The following is a 23,071-nucleotide window of genomic DNA, read 5'->3' on the forward strand; positions in this document are numbered from 1 at the left end:
ATTAAACTGTACTGACAGCTGTCTGATTCTAAGTATGCTGAAAATGACTGAGCTACATAATTTAGACAGGTGTGTGGTTTACAGCATGTAAAATAAACTAGCAAGTCTGTAAACACAAGAGAAATCTGTTTTTATTAGAACACACAGCCTTTAAGCACCCAATAGCCGACCAGAACCCACAGTGAGGTGGATGCACAGCGCTGTGGCTACTCTGGCAAACCAAGCTTCCCAAGGAACAAGTGCAACCTCACAATCGGTCCGAGTTAACCTCTAGCCAGGAGCTGCTCTATTGCCAAGTGTAAGGCCAGGGAGAGCCTGTCTAAATAGATGCAGGTGATGCTGTCCCTGAAGCTGCTGCCTGTCACCACTGCTTAGAGCCAGCTCTATTCCACTACAGTCGCGCTAGCTGGAGTGGCTGCAAATGCCCTTGAACAAAAGTCACATTTTTCTTTCTGTTACTCACAAATGAAATACAAAGTTGAAGGTAAAGGTTAAAGTTTAGTGCTATGACTTCAACAAAGGAAAAGTCTCTTAAAGATAATAAAAGCTCTTTTCTCATTTTACAAAATAATATCAACAATCCACATGTCACAATGATGCAGGCATTCTTTTATTTATTACTTCTTGAGGTAACAAAGAATATTTCTCAAATATTCTACTGCAGTGAAAATTTCTAGGAGCTGGAGAAATTGCACACTGGCTGTTCTTACAAAGACCACCCAGCAGCTCCCAGCTCCTGTGAGTCTAGTCCTAAGAATCAATGCCTTTTCTGGCTACATGAGGTGTACAGGCTTGCATCCAGGAAGCATATCCTTACATATAAATTAAAAACAATAAAAATCCAAAAGAAGAAGGAAAAGAAGAAAAAAATTAGTAGTAAATAGAGCTATTACGTCAAAATTTCAAGTACTTTATAAAAAACAAAGTATATTTCAAAATACATCAAATCATAAAATTTAAGACCATCCAAGTACTATATAAAATGAGAACATTTATAACTGTGTCTAACTTGCAGCAGAGAAAGCACCCCACCTACCAATCTGTCCCACTGTTGTGAACAGCATATGTGTCTATCAAAGACCTTTCTATGACTCCTCCCGTAATAGCATTCAAATCTATCTTTTCTAAGGATAATATTCTATTTTGCCTGTATCCCGAATTGAACAGTAGTGCAGCCTGCAGTAATCCCCGAATGTCTCTCCTTAGGTGGAAATAGGGTGAACATTTGGACCTGGGGCCACAAAGGATTCATCTTTACAATCAACTACTTTGTCTAGCTCTAATCCTCCATCTAAGCAGAATTAGTGACGTCAAACAGTTTCCATGGCACAGCCAGGCTCATGACAACTCTGTTATATCAAGCAGAAGGGCAAAATAGGCTATGCTTAATTGCACACAGAGACAAACATAAGCCAAGCTGGTTAACCTCTCCTTCTCTGGAGGCTTGGGCACAATGCAAGCACATAAGAATTTCTGCAGAAGCTCCATTATTGAGGACCCGTGCAGCAAACACTTCCTAGTTTGTTATGACAACATCAGATCAACAGAGTGACATTTTCTGTGATGCAGTATTTGTAACTGATCTCATTGCTTACTTGTTAGGCATCACATGACGGTAACTTGGAGGAACAGATTACTGAGGATCTACCAGAACTAAAATGCTGCAGAAACAAAGGCAGAATAATCAGCCTCTTCACCTCCAGTCACTTTCTGTATTTGTCCTCCAGAGGCTAATCACTAGGCTTGCCCATCCCTGTAACACTCAGCAGCTTTCCTTATAGCTATGCTCTCTAGGATTCCCTTAAATTTGGACAACTCCCCACGAGACTCCCTATAATTGTCACCTGGATTTTTTAAAACTGCCAAGCTTTTGTTTTACAAATGCCTCACTATTCTGCTGGGCTCTTGTAGCATCCCTGTCCTCACCTCTTAAAAAAAAAAAAAAAAAAAAAAAGCTGTTGCCCTTGGGGAATAATAGTATCTTTTGAAAGAAGTCACTGACTCTGGCCTGACTCAGGAAGGAAACCTCAGCATTGCCCCACCCTGCAGCAGAGGGAGATGGGAGGGAGCCAGAAGGTCAGTGGTACAGAGTGTTAACCAGACAGAGCTGTGAAATACAGACTCCATCTCATTCTTTACATCTCCACTACACACGAGACACGACAGAAGTACACTCTTGCAGGGTCATTAGAGAGTTCTCTAGGCTTAAACGGAAAACGGAAATTGGTGTAGACAGTTCTCTAATTGACTCCTAAGAACACAGGGAAACTATCAAAACAGTGTTCAATGTCAGAGAAGGAATCATGGAACATGGGGTCAGACATATACAATTAGAACCAGCAATCAAATTCTCACACTATACAAATATTGCTTTGTTGAAGAAAGTTTGCAAACATTTAGCACAAGGAAGAATTACCTGCCCTAAAACGCCACAACATGTCATAATTCCACCTTAAGCAGTACAATATGAAAGAGGCTATTTTTAGCCTTTCCACGGTTGTTATGGCAACCACCTCCTGGCTCCAGCTGTACACAATGTTTATAATTCCAGGGAAGTAGCGAGAGCAAGGATCTCAATAATGTAATTATGCACTTCTATATGTATGGTGATAATACCTTATCTGATTATTGGTACTTATTTAATGATAGTCAGTTGGCTACAGTTCTAGAATGTGTGGAAAAATCTCACACCTCAATGACTGAAAGGAAGGAGGGAGAAGTAACCAATAACAAGGGCTCTTTCTAAAGGACACTGCTGTTACTCGATGAGATTATCAATCCTATGGAAATAGGTCACTTTGGGGAGGTGTAGAGAACAGCTAGAACAAAGCCACGTACAGGGTGTAAGACAGACCACTCTTGGACATCTGTTCGCCTGGAGCTTTTCCTCCCTTTTGGCAAACAAATAACATTTCTGGCCTCCCTTGCAGTAAGTTGCAGCTTGTGACAGGTAAGAGTTCTGGACAGCAGAACGTGATATACACTCCTTCCAGGGCTGACCCATGAAACCTCCTCTAAAATCATCCTGATTTTCTTCCTTTACCTGTTAGCTGGGTGAAGAACTAGTTCTTAAGAGAAAACTAAGGGTTGGGGATTTAGCTCAGTGGTAGAGCGCTTGCCTAGCAAGCACAAGGCCCTGGGTTTGGTCCCTAGCTCCGAAAAAAAAAAAGGGGGGGGGGGAAGAGAAGACCATAAAGATTTGTGACAGAGCCCCTAGATGGAATGAGTTTGAGATTCCTCAAGGACAAGGTAGAGAAATAAGGGGAAAATAAATCCTTAGCTTGATAAGTCATGAAGGAAGGAAGGGGTTAATCTATTAGAGCAGTTAGCACACCTCAACTAATATACCTAACAACTCCTAAAGCTCCACTGGACATAGATGTCCCTTCTAACACAAAGTACTAATTAATAACTCTACATACATGTCAACTAGTGCTTAGTAGCCCCCTCCCCATTTTCCTATGATTCCAGCTTTCCACAGCTTCTGAAGGCTTTCTACCAGGCCATTTCTCAACCTTGGTTTAAAATCAACTTGATTTCTTGAACGGCAAGGACTGAACTCATTGTATTCTCTAAGCTGGGTTCTGCTGGATAAGCTCAGACTCCCCTTCACACTGGTCCTTCATACCCAGTGTCAGCTTTGACTGGGGTGGTGCTGATGGGGCTAGCGATGGCCCTGTGTCTCTAGCTCCACCTCTGCATCAAGACATCACAGCATCTCATCTCACCAAGCTAAAGGGGCGGGGTTACTTTCAACTAACGGAGTGCACTGGGCGGGGCATTCTATTAATCCAGTAATACTCTCTGCTCCAAGAAATGACTTCACTGTCGTTATTTCCTTTCACACAGTTTCCACCAACATACTTTTAAAACGTTCTTTCATAATACTTCTATAGCTTACAATGTTGATTTCCTTGTTTTGTTGAATTAGTGAAGATGGAGCCCAGGGCACGCTAGGCAAATGATGTAATTCTGAGCACTTGCCCCAAGTCCAAAGATTTCTTTATAATGCCATTTGCAGATGTCACAACTCAGAGTAGGACAGTGACCCAAATATGATCCCTATTGGATTCTCCTCTATCCCTAGTCCTAGAGTTCTGGTATGACCACTGGCTTGATCACTGACAATGTCATGTCCTATCATCGGAGCACACACCCCACACACACTATCAGTCAATACTCAGCTTAAAGGCTTTAAGGGAAACTTTGCTAAAATAAGGCAATTAGAATATATGGATCAGTACATGTAAAATAGAATTACAACCAATCTTGCTGAAAAAGTTTCTCAATCACTGTACATGACCAAAAAGTGGACTTCTGAGCCTCATATGAGGCAGAATATGTGAGTGGATTTGATATGCATACACTGCATTCCTTCCTGGTCTTTTAACAGAAGTGGGTGCTTAATTCCTCCCCGTCAAAGCTTTGATGGAGCCCAAAATTAAAATAACAAACTGGCTCAACATTCAAGTCCAGCTCTCTTTGGCAGATTTTCTTTGAAGGCCTAAGCAACATCTAGATTCTTCTGAGAAGGAAACAGAGTTTAGTTATGTTTTATACTCAATGCTGCCTCACATTTGGAAACGCAACCACAGATTTTCTCCACAAAACGAAGACGTGGGCTATTCTACTGGCACCCAATTCCACTGACCCTGTTCCCAGAGTTAGTCTGACATTTGGTCACTTCGTATCATGCCTTGGTCCCTCATTCATCCATTCCCCCAGCAAGCATGAAAACACCAGAAGAAGGCCTACAGTTTCAGGACATTCCACCGATTGACTCTGCGTAGCTGCAGCTTTAAGGAGGCATTCCCAGGAATATCCCAGGACTCTATCCACCCCCTCAGAATAGCAGGCAATTGAGTTAGTGGTGGTGACTCAGGCTGGCTTTTTAATCCTGATCTAAAGGAAGCACCACAACCCTAGAGAGGGAAATAAAAAAGTCTAGTGGAAAGGCCTCCTTCACCAATGACTCATGCTCCACTGTGTGGCTCGCCTGGTGCTAAGTCAGAGTTGGGTTCATTAGTCACTTTAATGAAATTCTCAGAGAAAGAATTCTCCCTATAAATAATAATGAGCTCTGCAACCAGTGTTTGTGTGTGAGCGTGTGACTCACCTCTCTACCATGCCAGGCAGCACCAAGCGTGTCACCTGCAAAAGAGAAAACAAAACATCAGTGATGGCTGAGGACACAGCAACAACAGAGTGAAGGACACCCACACACAACAAAGAGAAGGGACTCATGGAGCCAGCCATCATTCTATAGAGAGGCTTATTTTATACACTCTGTATAATTATACTATGTTAAGAGTACATAAAGAGAATGCACTGGGAAAGTTTTCAGTGAATGTGGCTAAGATTAGCCTTGTCTCAAAAGTAAGGCTGGCATGGGCACCTTCAAATAATTAGGTCTGTATGCTAAGTAGACATCTCTTCAAATTTCCCAGAAAAGATTGAATGTGATCTCATGTAACAGCATCCCACCTACCAAGCTGACTTAAGTGTTCTCATCTTAAGGGCTCAAGTCCTCTTTTTTGAAGGCTTTGGGGAGGAGAATGCTGGCCAAGTGAGACATGAGTAAATATCAAGTGCATTCATTTCTTCTGAGCTCCACAGTTGTGAGTGACCCACAACCATCTGTGGCCTCTAGTGACCAGCCATAAAAGGTAACATGTGAAATTTAGCAATTTCATAATCACTGGCCAAAGACACACAATGTCAACACAGGCAACCACCAAACTCTTTTGGGGGACACTATTCAAGAAAAGTTAGAAGTGCAATCTTTGTTAAGATGACCTCACAGTTAAACGAGTCTGGGTTCAGCCTGTATCGGTTCTCTAAGCAGCACAAGAAGTTGAAACGCTTGCTAAGTGTAGATAGTCTGAGCCTTTTATCTCGGATAATATCCGCCACCAATTAAAATGACAATATTCTGATAAAAGATTGTTTTTCATGGGAATATTCTGAAGCAAAAGGTCATGAAGACTTTCAGCAGCCAAGTGTGCTATGCGGACATACAAGTCAAAGATTAACTCCAGAGATGGTGCATGTACTTGTCAGTGAGTGAGCTTAAGTTGTCACCCTATCAGTTTAAAAAAAAAAAAAAGGGCTGATATATCACCAATTTCAAAGTAAAGGAATATCTTCAGAGTTTAGGGAAACATTTCAACAGAAGTAAAGATATGACCAAATCTGGCCTCGGTGAAAACGGAGAAACTAAGAGCAAGTATAGGCCGAAGCTTCCTATCCCCCTCCTTTTTACAGACATCTGGGTTTTCACAAAACTCATCTTCATAGGCTGACACAGCAGGCTGTCAGCTGTCCTCCAGCATTTGCTCTTTCCTTGTAGATGATGGTTCAGAGCACACAACCTCTTTCTCATTCTTGGTGTCTCCCACAAAAAAGTGTACTACAATTTCTCTGAGAACTGCACATGGCCTACAATTATTTAGTTCATAAGAAGAAGAAAAACAGACAATGTCTTGGTTGTGGACTTGAGAAGAGGAAAACAGCCTGTCTTCCTGTTATCTTTCCCTCCTCTTTGTAGGCAGAATGTAGTAGATTCGAGGGAGGGAAGCATTGTGACCCCACGGTGAATGTGTACATGGTAGGATGGCCCCACGGTGAATGTGTACACGGTAGGATGGCGGGATTAGAGGAGGATCCTTACTGAGAGGAGCTACTGTACAGCACACTCAGCACCCTGACTAACTGACCTGTTTAACTTGTGATTGAATCTCTGTTCCAGGACATAATCAATATTCTTGTTGTTTGTTTTGCAGTGTTGGACACTAACCTTGAGGCCCTTTACCCATTAAGCAGGTATAGGCCTCTGCCCTAAGTACCCAGGCTTTTAACCGAAAATTCTAACTAGTGAGATTGACCTTTATGTTGATAAAGGCTGATCAACATAACTGATTAATAACAATGATTAACACTTTATGACCCATCTCCCCAAAAAGAGCAGTCCCATAAGCAAAAGATTAAATATCTTAGTTTTGAAATGACAGTCCTCTCTTTTCAATTTTCTCGATTTGCTTGAGCCAATTCAAAATGTTCCTAGTGGGCTTCCAATTCAGTGTGATGGAACCTAAGTCCAGGCTAATGTCACAGGTCATCTTTCTAACAGTTCCTCTCTCTCCCTTGCAGGCTAAAGACTAATTCCAACTTTGCTAATGTATTTCCCAAGATTTGTCTTTCCAGAGGCAAACAGAGGCTGTTTAATACATAACCAGTGAACGTTAAGGCCACTGTGGTATAGACTCACACCACAGTTCTAATTCCAGCCCTTCTCCTGGTGGCATGACTCTTAGCTAGGTTCTTCTTCTCTGAAGTCTTAGTATGTTAAATGAAGACGGTATCTACATTACATGTTATTACATTCTTAACTTGAATGAAGACTTGTGTATGTGTACTTGTGCATGTGAGTGTGTGATCCCCATGTCACATCAGAGACTTTGAAGGGACACCGGTGTTCCCCGCACTCACACTGCACTATCCTTTTAGGAGGCAGCACCATTGAGTCTTCTATGCTAACCTTAAGCATGGCATGCCCCACATTTTAGAGCCAAGATCAGTAATAAATTTTGAGGTCATCCATTTTAACTGACCATACAGAAGTTTTTGGATAATTCTTTCATTATTTTAAAATGTTTCATTTGGGATCTCCTGATGATTAAAACTCTTTATATTTACCTCCAAACAAACAAACAAACAAACAAACAAACAAACAAACAGAGAAACAAAACGTGAATACTCAAAGCAGGAGAATTTTACAAATTCATAAACTTTTAGGAGACCTTTCTATATATTATGTGGCTAATAACCAAGGAACTGAAATCACAAAGTACTCTTGAAACCAAGGAACTGAAATCACAGTTTACCAAACTCTGGAGGTAAAAAGGCATAAAAATACTCTCTGCATAGCAATTGAGAACTGGGAGCAACACCTTAGAATAAGGAGTCATCCTTCTGCTTTATCTGCAGCCACTAGCTGGGAGGGAAGAACTCAGGACCCATAATGAGATGCTCCTATAAGCAGACAGGGGGCACTGGTGCTTAGGAAAAGGAGCACTTACAGCTAGAAGCCAGGCAGAACTTCATACATTATGTTTTGGTTAAGTTATAAAAGCATAAACAGGAGATCACTTGGCAGCAAATAAATACCGGAAGGAACAGAATGCACAAAAGCAAGCCATGAAGAAATAAGTATTTTTTTATTGAATTACTACACTTCTTTGTTTGATGGGTCAAAAAAAATAGATGTAAAAAAAAATATGTACAACTGGTTAGATGCATCATGTAACCTGCACCTGTAGAAGACATCAGGATCAGACATTCACACATATAAAATGGACATGTGTGGAATATTTCATTGTAAAGGATGAATTGTTTGCAATCTTAAGAGTATCTGAAAATGGTCTGTATTTATGAACACTAGACTCTGGCAACCCAACTAACCAGCAAGCAACAGTATCTGAAAGGGGCTTTCATTAGCCTATTTCACCAGGGAACATAATGCTAAGCTAATATACTAGGAGGTGGTCTCCAGGCATTTTCACAGGAGTTATTACTCAGCTCCCCAAAGCCCTGAGTTCACCAGAAACAGAAGTGGGGAAAATGAAGATGACTTCTTAAAAGGTTCTTACTCGTGTGTGCATATGTGCATGCATGTGTGTGGCCTTCCATGTGTTAACTCAAGAGTAGTAGTAGCTCAGAAGAGCAGCTGGTTAGCGCCTGGAGCAGCTTTCCTACACAAAGGGGAGGAGAATGAGTGAGATTCGTAGGCAGCATTTGACATGTAGAATTACCAGGCAAACTCAACCCTGGTTTAACTTTTGGTTACACACTGGGGAAATATAAGTCAGAAGCTTATATTTTCCTTTATGCCATACTGCTCTGAGTAAAAAATTATCCAGAAAATAGTCAGACAACGTGAAACCTCACATGATATAATCATACGTATACATATATTATACATAATAATACTAAATTATATCAGTAACATGTTAAGAATTAAATACCCTTTTTTAATTTATATGTACTGACATGATCAGATATAGTCTTTACAAATATGAATTAAAACGAGAAGTTTGAGTAACCCAAGGCAAAAGATGAACAGTGCTGTGGGTGGCTGGTTGCTGAAGAGCCAAAAGTACATATTGACTCTCAATGAGCAGACAACGCACCAGCGAAGACACAGCCCTGACAGGTAAAAGTTGATGGTCCCTCTTCAGGCTCACAGATTCTCAGGTTTACTTCTGTGCACCATAAAGTGGAAGCTCATTTAAAAAAATGAAAAAGTTAACCAGGAGTAACACTGAAAAGCCACAGGAAGTTAACATGAACTCTTCATCATTTTATAAACACTAAAGTTTCCATTAATGCTGACATTGGCTTTCCCGCTAATCAGATTCTAAGTCTTAAATCCAACTCCAGGCCATCTGCATTTGGGCACGTGTTTACACATCATTTTAAAATATTCAACATCCAAGTAGACAGACTTCATTGTGCCCACATTAAATTAAATTCTCTTTAACATCACACCTACGTAGGACACTTGAACTAGGTTGTTAAGTCCCACTTCGCTCTGCATTTACTGACCAGGATCTTACTCTCTGGGATTTATACACCTATACCAGGTACGGCCATGAAACGTCACTGTGCATCTGCACTGCGTCTCAGCCACATGGCCTTTCTGGAGCTAACCCAATATGCTGCTTTTAGGCCAAAAGCAGGGGATAACTACTACCAGAAAGTTTGTTGTTTCTCTTTACATAATTCTATAATAATGTTATTACGACTTGGGAGTTTGGTGGTTAAGGCTATTAGGTAGGCAGTTAATAATAAACATGAGTTCTAAACTTTTTCCTTCTCATGTAAGGTAGTCTCTACGAGTGCACAGAAGCAATTTTAATTCCTTTTTGCGGTGGTTTGAATGAGAATGTCCCCCACAGACTCCTACATGGAATACTTGCTTCCGAGCTGGTCCTGCTGTTTGAGGTTTAAGAGACATGGCCTTGCTGGAGGAAGTATGTCACTGAAGCAGTTTTGGGGGCTTAAATACTTGTGTCATTTGCAGTTTGCTCTGGGTGTTGTTCAAGATGTGAACTTAGGCTAAGAGTTCGCTGCTCCAGCCCTAGGCTGCTCTATATAAGCTATGCTCTCCCACCATAAGGGACTCTTACTCCTCTGTAACCATAGGCCCAAATACTGTCTTAGTCATGGGGTCTTATAATAGCAACAGAAAAGTAACTAAGAAAACTAAGTTTCCCCCCACAAAGTAGCTAGAAGCCACCACACCAGAACTTTTACCATAATGAGAACTTTAAAGTTTCCAGCAAAAAACAAGTGTGTTTTTTTTTAGTAGTGTTTTCATTAATTCATACCACAAAAGATGAAGACACTTTAAAATCTAAAAAGTTAATCTACATTGTTGTCTCACATGTACCTCTAATATCACTTCATAAGCAAGCTGGCCTACAGAACACAAATGTACACAGATACATTAATGGTTCATAACAGCTTGAATCAGAATTCCTTGGAAGAAACCACATACTCATTTTCAGGTAAAATATTTACTGGTACAGATATGTATATTCTAGTTAGGAAAGAAATACAAAGTTCATTTACTTCATACAAAATCATAATCAATATTATTAAATCATTTAGTTGAGATACACAACTCAAAAATAGACTGCCTGGTCTAGAAAATCCTTGAAAATGTTGTATTAAAATGTAGCCATCTGTGGCCAGGATTACACTGGATTTATTTTCTTCTTAGTGCTCATATAGTTTTCAAATATCTTTGGCAACAATCTTACATTGCTTTTATAATTAGTAACTTCCTCACAATTTTCTTTCTTAAAAAAAGAACAAAACAAAACAGAAACGGAAACAAAACTGCCAAAGCCTAATCTGAGTATTTCTCCTTTACTTCTGCAGTGGCAGTCAATACTGACAGAAGGAACTTACATACATACCCAGGTGCCTGTCTAGGTATTCTTACTGTTTGGTATGAAAAGTTAGAACATCTCCCATGGCCAATTGCCCTAACTCAAACCTCAAAGAAACATGCTAAAATCAATCAAGTCTAGATTTAGGCAACTGAGAAATGGACCTATACAGTTTAGAAGGAAACAGTTTATTACAAAATCTGAAATACAAAAATGTGAAACAAGTGTTCAAGTAAAATAAAGGGCAACTTAAAAACAAAGTATAGTTGTGAAAAGAATTAACAATAATGTTCTACAATGGCTCCTCCCCTACCTTTTGAGAAATGAGATGAAAACGCTACTGGAAGCCGCACCAGAATGACAGCACACACTTCCTTTGGCAAACAGTATAATTTGAGCTCCAAGGAGGTGAGGAAGTGAGAACATAGCTTAATTAGAAGTTCTTAGAATCTCACCTGTATAGCTAACAGCATTTACCGCACAAGAGTGGAGAACTTAATTAGACACAGTTTCGAGAGCACTCTGAGAGCTTACAATGTTGTTTGATTTTGCCTTTTCTTGGTGCCTAAGTCATTGAGGAAGTTCAGAGTTCTCTTAGTTTGGAATGTTGCCCCAGGTCACAAACAGAGCTTTTCCTTGTCCAATACATTCTATTTTGGTCCATATTAAAATAATATAATAAAAGAAAAAAAACCTTTCCAAACACAGAAATGCTTATTAACGATGCCAACCCTAAGCTCCCACTGTCTACATTTTAACACAGATTATAAAGAGGAGTGAACCGAGCATCATCATCTGGTGTTCCCACCACACAGTGCTCGAGTATTGTAAATGCTTCTATTATCTTTCCCCCTAAAACATAGTGACAATTTCTCAAGTGACAGACACTGAAAAGAGAAAGCAATTCCTAAAGTTCAAGTCCCTGTCATGTTTTCACACATTTGAAAGACATTTTCCTATAAACTAGGTTCACTAGAAGCTAAAGAGAACCCCAAACCCAATCACAAGAGTGTCTCCATTTTCAGAAGAAGACGGCTGTGGAAGAAGTGCTTCCCTGTACTGGGAAATAGTTTGCCTCTGCTGGCTCTGAGGCGGCCTGTTACTGCCATCCCTGAGGGCTACACGTACTGCTAACTTGAAAAATTTTAGTAGCAGAGGACAACATGTGCTGGTAGTCCTAGATTCAAAATGTATTGACTAAATATTAACTTCGAATATCTTCACCCAGAAAAGCCTTAGACGGGAGAGTCAGTGTTGAAGGACACATCCTACTTAGGATTTCTTGGTTTTCTGAAGTTAACTTAAATTGTGGAAGCAGACTATCAGGATACATTTCTATCAGGTCCCTAAATTAAATATAATTAGATTGAGGAACAAAACTCTCCTCATAGATTTCCAAGATAATATGAGGCTCCCCCTGCTGGTAGTGTCACCTGCCAGAGGCATATCCATGTAAGAAAGAAAATGAATGCTTTGGTGCTTTCCAACCTCTGACCATTCAACCAGACATTTCTATCATGGGCAAGGCACAGCATTAGGCACTTTTGCTAACCACCTACAATGAAGGCATGGTGATACAGAGGGAGAAAACTTGGCTTTTTTAAAGTATGTAACAAGTGATTTGAGGGTAACAGGCAGTTCAGGGAATATTGTTTTAACAGCACTCATCTGAAAGAGAGAGACAGCCATCTCTCAAAGTTGTATGCAGGTTTCAGAGAATACCAGGAGTGGGAGATGATCTGAATGCGTGTGTCCCCACAGAGCTCATAGGTGGAAACCCCACTAGTACACTAAAGGTGGAGGAGATTTTGGGGAGATGATTAATTACATCACGAGGACAGGGATCTGGTGAACCTGCTCATTTCCTCTTCACTGAGTGAAGAGAGACACTGCCAGCAGGCACCGGCTACGAGGTCCTCTTCAGACACTGACTTTCCTAGCACCTCGATCCTGAGCTCTCCATCCTCCCACAGTGAGAGACGCTTGTTGGTTCTTTATACCCCACAGTCCGGAGTATTTTTGTTGCATCATCAGCTGCAGACAGACTAAGACACAGGAGGTTGATTCAATCCAAGCCAGTCCAATCTTTCAAGTTCACTGAGCAACTGCCCAGTCTGAGTAGACTCAAGACCTGGAATCACTCAGAGGGAACTCACACTCAGATATCTAGGAGCACTGCTCAAACAACAGAGAGCAGCAGGCTCATGATCTAGAGAAGCTGGGTCCAAGTTCCTGAGGTATGTGTCACATGATTTCCAGATTTTTCCCAAGAGAAGTTATAAATCCGAATGTGAAGCTTTTGGCTTTTAAAAATGGAATTGACCAACAAATGCTGGCAGTCCTTATCCAGCCACAGATCTGAAACTTCCGATCTAAGAAATTCTCCAGTTTACTCCAACTAACCTGCATTTACCATTGTAAGACCATGAATCACTGTGATTCTAAAGAACTAGACGTTTTCATTTTTAAAATGCATTCATCAGCTGTGAACTTAGGATAAGGCAGGGGAGAACAAGTGGACATGGTGTCAATGCTCATGGTGCCTACTGTGTAGACAGCTCAACACCAAGAACTGCAAAGGGAAGGGAAGCCATGCAGTGTGCCGTGTGCCCACAGGACTCCAAGCCTGATCTAGCCAGAGGGGACAGACTGCCACCTTGGCCATAATAGGACAAGATTTCCAGTTCTACATCGGCTGAGTGATGAAGAACAGCTAGCATTTACTCTCTGCTTAAGACTACAAATGCCAAAATGCAACAGTATTTACTCAAGTGGAGGTATTCATAAATTTTACCTGGGTTATACTACCATACATTTTCTTCTCTATTCTAAGAAAAGTAATTTAGAAAGTTGGAATATTCCGTTAGGATGGAGGCCTTGATTTCCCAGCTTTTCCCTTATTTTCATGCCCAGTAGCAGCTTCAGGGGTGAGGACCATTAGAAGGAATGTTTTGCCTCCTGGAGGCAGGGCCTGCGGGCAGTTAAGGTTATATCAACTGAACAGTGCTCATCTGAAAAGGAGAGAAGTGTTGATCTTTTCTTGAGGGTCCTAAAACAATGGTTACAGGAATCAAAAGACAAGAACAGCTTGGAGTAGGAAGAGAAACCCAAATGTGGAAGACAGTGTGAAACAAGCTATCAAGCCAGAAGCAAGCAGTACATGTAAGACCTTTGGATTGCTGAAGAAGTCCAGACAGCTTGTTTGAAGTTAGTGTTCTATCTACCTGCCTCAGAAGCTATGGTTCCACTTCGTTTTCCTCGCAGTAATCAATAGCAGTTTAATAATTTCATTTGTAAACTCACAGTATTCTAGGATGGAAGCCCCAACTGGCACAAAACATCAACTGTTGGAGAAGTGGGTGGTTCAATACTCTTATGTTTGTCTCTAAATTACACTATTTCTAAAGTGAAGGTCATTGTTCTTGATGAGGGTCACTTTAGATTTTTAGGCACAAAACATCGGAAACTGGGGAAAACCATGACCCTGATCGAGTTCCTCTTCCGATTTGCTCTGGCTGCCATACTGATCGCCTCTACAGGACCTCTACCACTACTGCGGCATGGGGAACAAAAACAAAGCTAAATTTAATCCACAATGGAGCTGACAGCAGCACTGGAAAAGCAACAAGGCGTTGTGTTGGGGATTTGATTTGTGCTTACGTGGGAATTCGCACATCTACTGCAGGTCCCTGCCAACAGTTGGTTCTTTGATTGGTCAATAAAGAGCCAGCTTTGATTGGTCAATAAAGAGCCAGCTTTAATAAATGGCTGGGCAAGGAGTAGAGGCAGGACTTTTAGGATTCCCAGGCAAGAAACGCAGAGACAGAAAGAGGGATTCCACCATTAGGAGGGCGAAGGGAACAGACAACACGGACCACCTGGGAAAAGGTACAGGAGGGAGAACCCACAAACATGTAAGAATCAGGGAAAGGGACCCCAGGGGCCACTCCCCCAAATGGAACAGTAGAGATGAAATACAGAGTTAGCAAGTATTAACTCAGGAATATCAGAGGGGAGTGTGTTAGCCATGTGGAGGTTCAAGAGTGGACCAGCCATTGAGCTAACCAAGGCATATTAAAAATAAGAAGGCATATACGTGTCCTTGAATTGTGAATCCAGAGCTCTTGGGCAGGTACGGAGCCATGAATGCTCCTGCCTAGAACATAGAGTAGACTTTTAAATATTTACTGCAACAGCTTTGAAGATCCCTTGTGAAGGAAAAGGCTAATGAAGTGTGGCACATGGAAAAAGCCCAAGCTACGAGACAAAATTCAAAAGTGAAGCAACCAGGGCTGGAGAGGGGCTCTCTGTGGTTGAGACCACTTATTAATCTTGCAGAAGCCTTAGGTTTGGTTCCTAGCATCTACCTCAGTGCCAGGGAATCTGATTCTTTCTTCTGGCCTCTGTGGGTTCTTGCACTTGTGAGATACACATGCACTCATGAGGTATCAGGGACACACACACACACACACACACACACACACACACAAACACACACCCCAAAATAAATTGAAAATGAAATATTCAGCTAGAAACAGACTGTTAAATACCTTGGGAAAGCTGTGTACATTTGAACACTAAGAGTCTGTGGCCACAACAGCCCTGGTTAATATTTCCTCCCCAATATTCTCCTGGATCATCTCTATCTGTGATAGCCTGAAATTCCTTTGAGTTCAGGGATATTTTACTATTATACTGTGGGGCTTACCGGACTTTCACAATCACCTGACCTACTCACCCAGGGAAAAAGCACAAGGACCTTCTAAAAAGAAGCTGGGGCTCTACCTTTAATTTTGAACATGATCCCAACTCATAGGGCAAGCTGATCTCATCACCAACTTCTGGTACACTCCTTATTCTCTACCACATCATTTGGTGAAGACATACAATAGGTAGACCTAAGGGTAAAGAGAGATTGCTCCCTTTCTTATATAATCATATAAGAGCTTCAGGCTAGATATCTGTGCCTCAGTTCCCCTGATGCCCAATACCATAAAACCTAAGATCCTGTATCCAGAGCAGCTTATATCTCCTTTTGTTACCCCAAGGTTCCCAGCAACCACTGCTACTGAAAATGTAGTTCTGGCCTTGGCAACAAAATACAATCAGTCAAAGAACAATAGGTGCACATCATCAAAATACTGTCTGGGACAAATGACATCAGAAAAGGAATATCACACATAAAGCCTCAACCAGGGGAGTGCCCCTCCTCAGTATACATAAGCTGCACACATGCTACAGAATACGGACTGCCTGGCTGTCTACCTCTAGCTCTGTCTCACACACATACTGGATTCTGCAGGCTCTCTATGCTCCTCTATCTGTTGAACACTCAAGTTGCTGTAGAATCCTGACCTCACAGCATCTTCCGCCTATTGGTCTACCACAGTTCATTGACCACTCTCACTGCTCCAAACCATTTTCACATCTGCATGATGCCTCAGAGGTCATGTTATTGATCCTACCCACAGTTCATCAACCCAAACCAACTGTGCACCACGCTCTAAGGGCCAACAACATCATGAGCCAGGAATTCTGAATTGCTTTTCCATTCAAAGTTAAATTACAATGATATGAGTAAATTTAGATCCATACTTAAGACTGACTAAAGGATGATTATTCAACTTATTGATTAAATAGTAAAATCCTTAGTGCTTTTAAAATAGGACTTGGTCTACCAAAAAAGGCTTGTACAACTTTTAAGCATATATTCAAATATTCTACTGGTGATATGTCCCTTTAGTACGTCTCAAAGTATTAAAAAACAAAAAAACAACCCCCCCCCCAAAATCTGTGTTCATGATGCCAGCTTATGGGAACTAATTTATAAACACCAATTCAAAAAGAGGACGGGGAGGAGGAAGGATGGAGAGAGGAGATAAGCTGTATGATACACTAAGCACTAAGATATTAGGAACAGTATTTCATTCTTAGTCCTACCCTCTTCTGATTCCCTCTTCTCTTGAGACAGGGGCTCAGTATGTAGCCCAAGCTGGCCTCAAACTCATGATTCTCCTGCTTCAGCTTCCCAAGTCCTGGGATGAACAGGTGTGCATCATGACCTCTAGTGTTTACCATCACTTCTGACAATGGGCTAGCTACTTTGCACAGCTGTTGGGTTTGTGTTATTGTGTCCATGATGCACGCACACCAGCACTATTTGGTCTTTAAGCAGGGATGATGGATCACATGCTGGTCTGTGCTAAGAGGCTGTGAGAAGGACACGGTGAGTGGCCATGGAGCAGGATGAGCTCCAGGACTAAGGACAGGACCTTGGCCTTTTATTATTAGATTAGTATTCCACAGATGGCCAGCCAAAAATTCATGTTGTGGGAAATAGGAGGCCAGCATTTAAAAGCAAGGTCAACAATGAGATGTTGGCAAGCAGGACTGTAAGAGAAAAAAGGATCCAGAGTAAAACCCTACACAGCTGATCTGGTGAAGACTGGGCATTATCAGAAGACAAACCTGCAGCTAGTATTAAGAGCTCTACAACATAAGCGCGTGAACCAGGTTTTCTCATGAACTTAGGACAGCACACTGTAAAACACCTCACACTGTCTCAATACTCATTCTTTTCAAGTACTTTGGCCAAATACACCAGAAAAAAAAAAATCAGAGTAAAAGTAAAATCAGTCATTTTAAAAGGAAATTTCATAAGATACAGAGCAAAATTTATATTTTTCATTTAAAACCTTTATTTTCTAAAAAAAAATAAATAAAGTCATACTGCATATATTTAGTAAAACATTTTTATCAGCTTTGAGTTTAATGGCAATATAGCATTTTAGAACCTCTCTTGCTCTCTTCCCCTCTGCGTGTTTCTTTTTTCTCCTCTCTGACCCTCTATCCAGGGTCTCATGGAGTTGAGCCTGGCCAAGCATGATCTTGAATTTCTGGTCCTCTTGCCTTTGCTTCCACCTCCAATGGCACACATGATCATGCCTAGCTGCATGCAGTTCTCAGGACTGAACCTAGGGCTTCATGCCTGCTACACGAGAACTGTTTGCTGAGCCACATCCTCAACTCTGAGTTTTATAGAGATTACCTTGTTTCATTCAAACAAGTAACTGAGGTAAAGAGAAGTATTATCTTCGATTTACAAATGAAAAGTAAAGCAAAAAGTGATGTACTCCAAGACTAAAATGGCTAGAAAATGGTAGTTTCTTAATTAGCCTGAAATCAGAGATTGTTAGAGGCTGAACATTTGGTAAAGAAACATCCTTAAAGCTATACAATATATTCCTATTAGCCACATTAAAACCATCAGTTTCACAAATGTGGGTCTTGCTCTTTATCTACTCACATCTTCACTGGTGACACCTCTGTTCACTTAAACTTGAATTTATATAAAAGTCAAACAACACACACAGACACACACAGACACACACACACACAGACACACACACACACACACACACACACACACACACACACACACACACACACACACAGGGAAGGGAACCTCAGACTCCTTGATTCATAACAAGGAAGAAGATACAGTGTAGTAATTATTTATTTGACAAAAATATTTGTCATTTTATCACATAATACTTTGATTTGATTTTAAGTAACAAGCTGCTCAATGTTCTTTATCTGTAAGCACTGAATTAACACAGCTAAACATTCACATTACCCAGGGAAAAGCAAAGCCATACAAGAAAAATCAGGCCAAGTTTAGCAATACTAGGTTTTTGGACTTGAACCAGCCGTGTGAGGATCATCCTTTATTTCTCTCAGGACATAAAGACATGGGCATAGTTTCTCTTCAAAATTCATAATAGAGAAAAACACCAAGAGCCCACCATGAAGTGAAACATTTAATTCTTATTTAAACATTTAATTTATAATTTATCTTATTAATTTATATTTATTGTATTTTGAAGAGTTGTAACTTAAGCTATTTCCCATTTCCTCAAACAAGTCAGTCTATACAGGAGTAACAGTGCAGTGGCTTTCTGCAAGAATGTTGAGATGTACAGTGTCTGGCGCTGTCCATGGGGATTCAGCCTCTGGCAGTACTTCCCCATGGTTGTACACCTCACAGGAACGTCCACAGCTCATGCTCAAGCAGAGCTAGGCGCTTCTACTATCTAGCTACTGCTCCTTTCAGCAGTCTCGCTGTGAGCTTGTGTATACACGAGTAACACAACTACAACACATGCTTAGCAAATGAACAGGCTAGATGTTTCTGTTGTTCTTGGTTTTTGTTGTTGTTTCTTTGTTCACTTGTTTTGTGAGACAGAGATCTGCAGACTTGGCTGGCCTAGAACTCCCAGAGCTCTGCCTGCCTCTGCCTCCTGAGTTCTGAGATGAAAGACTATGCTAGGCTATCCTGGCTGGTTATTAGGTATGGCTAATAAAAGACTACTCTCGTTGGTTTCTAGACCCTTGACTTCCCCTAGAACAGTGAACTGCTAGTATGTCAGAATGGAAACCAATCAGCAATGAGCAGCGAAAAGCTCTGGTCAATTGTAGTCTTTAGCCTGAGCTGGGTTTTGCGGTCCCGTTACCGTCCATGTTGAATGTACGCAGAAGACACATGATGAGAACTGCTCGTTAGCTGTTAGAGGGTAAGCTGAGACGTGTGTGTGTGTGGTCAGCTCTTTCCCATTCACTTGGAACACTCATGGTAGATAAGAGCTGACAGAGGTGAGCCGACGGACTCCACATCAGTGTTTGTAGATAGAAAGAGCCAAAAAAAGGTGACAGATTTGTAACAAAGCTGCTTACCTTGCAAATGGAAAGCACATTAATATTTATCAGTTTCTTGATGGTCTGCAAAAAAATTTGGATAATTTAATGTAAGTTTACTATGAAAGTAATGATGTTACAAATACACTTTGGGGCGACACACCTGAAGCTTCTGCAGATATTGCAAGGAACTGGAGTACAATATGAGTTGGGGTTGAGAGGTAGACGTCAGCTTTATCTCAGTGTTATATTTGTAGTGAAAGCAGTAATTAATACCAATATGAAAAATGTAAGGTAAATGTGCAAGTCAAATTTGAATGTGAAGAGACACATTAAATCCAAAATAAAACACTTAATTTCCTCTCAGCTAAGTGCTTCGGTTGATTTCAAAACCTGACATGGTCCTTCAGAGATGTAACGTCTTCGCTGTCATTAAAGGATTATGCATGTATCCAGGCTGTAGCTCTCATTTTCGTAAAGCTAGTTTACTTGAATCAACTATGCTGCCACATATTAACATATTTATGAGTTTTTAAACTGATTTTTGATGTCCTGATACTTAAAATAGAGCTATCTTAATCAAATAAAGACAATAAAAATGAAATTAGAGCTACTACTGACCCTGGCACTGTTTAAATGACATTATAGATATTTCTTCATTCAATCCTTCTAGCATTCCTATGAAGCTGCCTGTTTCACATTTAAGGGTGAACAAACAAACTAGCTATGGTTAGGTTCATCCCCACAGAGCCACGCTCTGAACTGCAGATGGCTGGACTCTGAGGTTCAGTCGGAATCATTCTTCCAGCTCACTGACACTTTCATGAATTCTTTGTGCTACCATAATAAACAAAGAAAGACTCACGTTGTCCAAGTCAGGAATTTCCAAAAAGTATTCTGGATACTCGTATGACATGCCCACGTTGTTCACTGAAACAAGACAAGACTATTAGCTAACACATTCATTATAATGATGTACTGAAATGTTGAGATTAACCTCCTGAAACTAAAATGATACATACAACTGCATAAAATATAATTCCTGGCAAAGGTGTTATCTTTCCCAGAGCTTTCTATCTCAGATCCTTATTGCTCCAGTTTAAATGCCTTTCCTTCATGGAGCCTTCTTGTACTTACCATCTGCATGCCTTCCCTGTCCACGCCCGCTCTTCCTCTATACTGGCCGTCTACAGACAGTGCCAACCATTCCTCTGCGCCTTCCACCCTCATGGTATAGTAGGAAGAACAGAGAACGTACAGTGCAGGAGGAGACTGGAAACTTGGGTTTTAGTTACAGCCATGGCATACAATGTGTGACCTAAATCAGTCATGTCCAGTTACGTCTCAGCATGTTCACTGCTAAACGTAAGAGTTTACTCAGCCATGTGCTGCTGGGAACTAGAAAGCAAAGATAGCAAGGGAAGTATTCTCATATCACAGGATTTAGGAAGACAAAGGTTTCCAATAGAAACAACCAATATTTCACAATAAAATGTCCAGTCACGATAGTCCATTCCTAGACAGCCCGACGTTAAAGCTTCTGTGGGATAGCCTGGAGGGCAGGTGAGGCCAAGAATCTCTGATAAATTATCTGTGGAAGGCTGAGGCCAAAGCTTAGCTTATCTTGAACCCTCCCTGCATAATCATTTAACCTCAGTTTGGCACTGATACACTTACACATATTAGGTCCTATATTTGAATACTCAGTTATAGGCAGTTTCTCCAGACCCAGAAAGACAAAGAAACACAAAATAAGGAACATTCCCAGGTGGATAAAATATCCCTAACTTTATATATACTAATTATTTATGTACATTTAACTGCCATGACAAACCCATTAGGTAATTTCTAAATTATGTCCTAGAAACTAAAATCCATAGCACTTAAAAGGAGCCCAAGATCACAGGAGAAATCATGGCAGAATTCGAACTCAGAAGAGCCTCAACTCTAATCACTAAAACTGCATACAACTTCACCTGGGAAGAAAGACAGGGAAGAATTCTCATGCCACTTAGAGGAGAAGTGACCAGTAGTAATTGGATAATAAACAAAACACTAATAGCAATGTTTAACCAAACCAAAGCATTAGAAAAGAGTTTCAGTTACAAGAGAATAACAAAGTTATGGTCAGTTTGCTCTAGCCAGATAAGCCTGATGGGAGAGCTTTGTCCAATGAACTAAGTACATTAATAGTTGGAAGGAAAGAGACGCCTTTCTATATTTTACTAAGTCTGTCACTTGAGCCTGAGTCTTCAGGTTTTTCTTGCAAAATTTCTGTGAGAAGGGTTTGAACAGCTCACTAAAACTCACCTTAAGACAGAAAAGGCAATTTGTAGGTTCCATGCTCACCCGAAGAAGAAAAAATATCTAAACAGCTAGTAACAGCAGGTCTAGATTTACTTTTATCTTACCTTGCCCTCTACCAAGTGTCTTCAGCAATTACATTTATAAAAGATGTTAAAAATTAAACCAAGGGCTAGAGAGATGGCTCAATGGTTAAGAGCACTGACTGCTCTTCCAGAGAGAGTTCAAATCCTAGAAACCACATGGTGGCTCACAACTATCTGTAATGGTATCTGATGCCCTCTTCTGGTGTGTCTGAAGACAGCTACAGTGTACTCGTACACACACACACACACACACACACACACACACACACACACAATCTTTAAAAAATTAAACCAAATAACTAGAGGTAAGGCCTTAATTTCAGGTGACTTTAGTTTAATCACTGCTGAATTATAAAGGATGAATAGTTAGCAATTATTAAATAGTTAATTATAAATCTTTTAAGAGCCAAAACTGGTGGGCTATTTTGGTTATCGTTCTGAAATCTAGAACTTCTTAAGCAGAACAGTTGACTTGTGACCTTAGCATGTGCTACAAGCACACAATTGGAAGCACACAAATAACTTAGCAAGCTGGGGGTAATACTCTGAATGAAGTATTAAAGTAGACGGCTTTCTGATCTTCTCTGCTAAGTGAGCCAATGAAACTAGCAATGCTGTCCGCTCACACAATGAAAATGGGGCTATCTATCCAATGGTGCCATGTAAGGAAAAAACAAAAACAACTCTTTAGTCCAAAGCAATAAACTCTCGCACGGGAAGATGGTGCTTAGAGGTATAAGAACCGTGAAAGCTGTAACAGGACTTCAGAGCATCAAGTCTAAGCTTATGAGACAGATGAGTAAGCAGCGATGTCAACGATGGCAAATGCACAGAGGGCATCAAGACTCCCGAGTCCTCTCGGCTCTCCTGTGTGCATCTTCTCTGTAGAATCCAGGCTAGCTATCCTTCACAGGGAGGAATCAGTTCTGTGGGGTTTTTTTTTTTTTGTTTGTTTGTTTTTGTTTTTTTTTTCAGTTCTGTATTGTTAACAACTGCTGTTTCTCTCGGTTCTGAGCAAATAGTAACTCAATG

At 40.7% G+C, this 23,071-nt stretch overlaps 1 protein-coding gene across 1 annotated transcript in view; it reads right to left on the reverse strand.

Moving 5' to 3' along the window:
• Positions 1-23,071, reverse strand: part of Hsd17b12 (hydroxysteroid (17-beta) dehydrogenase 12) — a 124,093-nt gene that overhangs the window by 13,721 nt on the left and 87,301 nt on the right. Inside the window, 3 exon segments of the mRNA NM_032066.2 lie at positions 5,117-5,151; positions 19,689-19,733; positions 20,515-20,579. Coding sequence (NP_114455.2) covers positions 5,117-5,151; positions 19,689-19,733; positions 20,515-20,579 — 145 coding nt within the window.

The sequence above is a fragment of the Rattus norvegicus genome, chromosome 3 (genome assembly GCF_021556685.1).
Source record: "Rattus norvegicus strain SHRSP/BbbUtx chromosome 3, alternate assembly SHRSP_T2T, whole genome shotgun sequence".
In the NCBI taxonomy this organism is placed as follows: Eukaryota; Metazoa; Chordata; class Mammalia; order Rodentia; family Muridae; genus Rattus; species Rattus norvegicus.